Source organism: Helianthus annuus, chromosome 3 (assembly GCF_002127325.2).
Source record: "Helianthus annuus cultivar XRQ/B chromosome 3, HanXRQr2.0-SUNRISE, whole genome shotgun sequence".
NCBI classification, from domain to species: domain Eukaryota; kingdom Viridiplantae; phylum Streptophyta; class Magnoliopsida; order Asterales; family Asteraceae; genus Helianthus; species Helianthus annuus.
Window position 1 is genome coordinate 72,950,176 of NC_035435.2, and position 4,568 is coordinate 72,954,743.

At 36.0% G+C, this 4,568-nt stretch overlaps 1 protein-coding gene across 1 annotated transcript; it reads left to right on the forward strand.

Moving 5' to 3' along the window:
• The first annotated feature begins 531 nt into the window (after positions 1-531).
• Positions 532-1,714, forward strand: LOC110929491. Its single transcript, XM_022172646.2, has one exon. The coding sequence runs from the start codon at positions 659-661 to the stop codon at positions 1,556-1,558; it is 900 nt and encodes a 299-aa protein (XP_022028338.1). The 5' UTR covers positions 532-658; the 3' UTR covers positions 1,559-1,714.
• The last annotated feature ends 2,854 nt before the right edge of the window (positions 1,715-4,568 follow it).

Consider the following 4,568-nt stretch of genomic DNA (forward strand, 5'->3'; position numbering starts at 1 on the left):
CTCGAATGAACATCAGATTTCGCGATTGAACCCGCAGTGGTGTGGGTTTGGTTGTGAGTGAGAGAGAGAGACAGATAGAAAGAGGGGAGGGAGTAGAGAGAGAGAGTGGTGGTAGGTGGTTAATGGTGGTGTTGGTGGGTGTTAGAGTGAGAGAGGGAGAGAACTGAAGAATAAGTAGTTTTAATTTTTTTTTATTGTATTAGAACGTGAAAAGACAATAATACCCTCATGAGTAGGGCACATGTCATATTTAACTGAAAATTTTAACCAAGTTAGAATTAAAGGACGTAGAGTATAATGCTTTTAACAAAAAAAGGACTGTGACCGTAATTATTGAAGTTAAAGGGTATCCGTTGCAATTTGATACAAACATAAAGGACGAAAAATGTAATTTACCCTAATATAATATAATATAATATAATATAATATAATATAATATAATATAATATAATATAATATAATATAATATAATATAATATAATATAATATAATATAATATATATTATATTATATTAAGATTAGATAGGTGTAGTGTTAAAAAAAAGTAGGAATATATTGGAGGAATGAAGAAAGACATTTACCTCGAACAAGCAAGCAGATAGAAATCAATAGACTCACCTCCCCTCCCCTCTTTCTCTCACTCTCTCTTCTCAAGTGAATGGAGGAAGATCCGGGCAACAATGACTTCGACGACAGCGCTTGCTCTACGCCTTTCGTTAGCGCTCCATCCAGTCCCGGCCGTGGATTTTTCTATAGTGCTCCGGCGAGTCCTATCCACTTCATGCTCTCCAACTCTTCTTCCTATCTGGATACCTCAGATTCTTCTTCTACTGCTACTCCTGTTGAAGGTTTTGAGTTTGAAGGAAGTGTTCCGGCTGGATCCATGAGCTCCGCCGATGAACTCTTCTTAAACGGACAGATCCGGCCGATGAAGCTCTCGTCGCACCTGGAACGGCCTCAGGTACTAGCGCCATTGCTTGAGAACGAGTTGAGTGACGACGATGAGAATAACCCCGGAAGAGGTAGAGATTCCAAGCTTAGCTCCAGATCCAGGAGACGAGCTAGATCTATGTCACCGATGAGGACGAACGACGCGTTTCAGTGGCTGGAGGACTCCACGGAAGAGATTAAAGAAGAAGCAGCAAAAGATGAGGCAAAAACCGAGGAGGATGGTGCTTCATCCGTGGGCCGGACCTCCAAACGTTGGGTGTTTTTGAAGGAGTTTCTGTACAGAAGCAAAAGCGAAGGACGAAGCACCAACGGGAATCACAAGTTCTGGTCGTCAAGTAAGAAATCATCAGACGTCAAGAACAAAGCGACGGAGGCGGTGAAACCAGGGGTGAGAAAGGCGGTGGTGAATGGAGCCGGTAAGAAGAGGGTGGCGCGTTCACCACACGAGCTGCATTACACAACAAACCGAGCACAAGCAGAGGAGCTGAGGAGGAAGACGTATTTACACTACAAGCAAGGTCTATTGGGATGTTTAGGGTTTAGCTCCAAGAGTTACGGCGCCATGAATGGATTCGCCCGAGCTTTGAACCCTGTATCTTCCAGGTAACTTTTGGTTTGTGATCATCATCATCATCATTGTATAAAAAAACAAATTTAGTTTATTAAAATATCCATCTCTTTCATTTTGGATGTTCCATTTCTTGTTATAAATCTATCTATGTATTTGAATTTGAATGCTTAATTAATTTCTCTTTCTTCATTACTCCTCTTGAATAATCAATCAATCTTAAGAAAGAAAAGTTCATTTTCTCCTTCGATTATCCTCAATATCTTCAACTGGGTATTATGAGTATTATTGTATTTTTATTACTTATTTGATGACAGTGACAACTCAATTTCTGTTATGATTGCATCTAGCATCATCTTTGTTGCTGAAATTATTATTACTATTACTTAATTAAAAACCCCTTGTGCTGCTGTAATAACTTGTACTTGTATTATAACATTCATTGTGTTTACTAAAGGTGTGACAAAACACTTGTAAATTTGGAGTTAAAGCAAGTATTTCTCCAATCTTTTCTTTTTTATTTCCCAATATGATAGAATCGGGCTATAGTTATGATTATTTACTTTTTGTTCTTTTTCAATTACGACTTCAACTAATAAAAGAAAGGTTAGATATCACATAAATAAAAAGTTTAATTATTGCAACTACATCCAAACAACCCATTTATAACTTAGGTAGCGTTTGGTATGAAAGAATGGAAGGTGGAATGGAATGGATCATTCTAATGGAATGAAAATAAACATGTTTGGTTATAATGTGGTAATGGAATGAAGCATTCCAAAGTAATGTAAATCCTTCCAAATATAATAATTTCCATTCCTTGATATGTAGATGTTTTTTTTTCCATTCCTTCAAGGAATGGAAAGAAATATGTTGTTATTATTATTATTATTATTATTATTATTATTATTATTATTATTATTATATTTATATTTATATTTATACTTATACTTTTAGTTGTATTTATATTTATATTTATTAATATTCATACTAATATTAATATATATCAAAAATCTATTATTAATTTTTTATCATTAATATATTATTATTATTATTATTGAGGCAATTATATTTTTGTCGTTTTTAATACAGTTGTGTTTCGTTACTTCATCTTTTTTTGTTTATCAAATTTTACAAAGTAATGATTCATTCTATTCACATATGAGTAACCAAACATCACAATGGAATGGAATGATCCATTTCATTCCGTTGTCCATTCCATTACCTCGTTCATTTCATTCTCTCATCTATTCTATTACTCCATACCAAACAGACCCATAAATTGTGAATTAATTTGCAACCTTGTCAAATCGAACGCTATTTGTCCAAGAATATTAACATTTTGCTTGCGTGTATTGGTTTTTGTTGTGGCTGAAATAGATTTTATAAAGGGTGGCGTTGTGATAATATGCTCCAATTAGGCCGTAGTCATAAAGCTCCTTTGTGGGCGTTATGCGATACGTGTCGTGCCATGTCACACAGGGGCTTTATGGGGCGTTATGTCACTTAAGGCCGTAGTCATAAAGTCCCTACCCATCATTACCTAATTATTAATTTTCAGTTTTTTAATTAATTATAAAAACCCTTAACTGTTTCTGATTGGTCAAAGTTTGAAAACCAAACACGTATTGCGCCGCTATATGCATGGCGCCACCCACCAAAAAAGCCCCCATAACACCGCCCGTCGTGGTGTTCGGGGCGTTATGGAAGAAAAAAAACCAAATTTCACACCCCACTACAGTGGGTCTTAGGCGAAATTCTTGTCTTCGTCTGTCTGTAAGAGAGAGAGATGTTAAGCGATAATAATTGGTTGATCTGAAATGAAATACAATTAAACTGTATTGAGTGATCAAACGAACTCTTAATTACATCTTAGGGGGGGGGGGTTGGTTTACAAGAATTCAATGGAATTTAAGAGAATTGGAATTTGAATTCCATCTCTTAAAATGTTTGGTTCAAAGAATTTGATGGAATTGAAATCCCAATTCCAATCTTCATTTGTTTGGTTGACAATGGAATTGGAATTGGAATTAGGCATGAATTCCTTCAAATTACTTTAACTAAAGGAATTCAAAATCCTTCCTATATGTGAAGGAATTAAAGTAAATTTATTGGAATCTTCGACCGTTTCGACCCGCACCGTTTCAACCTATACCGTTTCGATCCGAATCGTTTTGACCCATACTGGTTTCGATCCGAACCGTTTCGACGCGAACGGTTTCGACGCGAACAGTTTCGACCCGTATCGTTTCAAATCAAATCGTTTCGACGCTTACCGTTTCAACCAGTACCGTTTCGAATCGAACTGTTTCGACCCGTAACGTTTCGACGCGTACCGTTTCGACCCGAACCGTTTCGACGCGAACCGTTTCGACCCGAACTGGTGGTTGTGGGTGCCGGAGTGATGGATTCCAATTCATTTGACAACCAAATACAACAAAAATGGAATTGAGATTCCAATTCCAATTGGAATGTTTAAATTCCAAATCCAATTCCTTCAAATTCTAATTTCTATACAAATTCCAATTCCAATTCCAAATCATTCTGTGAATCAAACGTCCCCTTACTTGTTTTGAGTGAACTGAAAAAAGTTTGAAAGGTTTTTTGGGTGAAAAAAGTTATCATGCTTAACATTAAATTAAAATAAATTTAATAGTTAAACCAGTGAGCTTATACTCCAAGCTGTAAAAAACGTGGTATCTCTTCAAGTCTTGTTTCAAAAGAAATAGTTAACATGGATAAGACTGATTGATATAAGTGGCTAAATTATAAGTTTCAAGAACCCCACACACGCATATGCAGCTACAGTTGACGGTATGGATGTCATCTAGAACTGATGCAAACAACTTCAACTTTATTGCTATATATATAAATATATTATATAATATTCGGTTGGTACATAACAAGTGAAGCGCATGTGCTAGTGTCTTGGACTGGAACTCCATTTTTATATCAAAAGGTTAGATCATCCAAAAATATTTATTGCATGATGCAAATTGGGTGGTCGTCATCACAACTTTTTCTACAAGTGCTCATTGTGCTCTTAAAG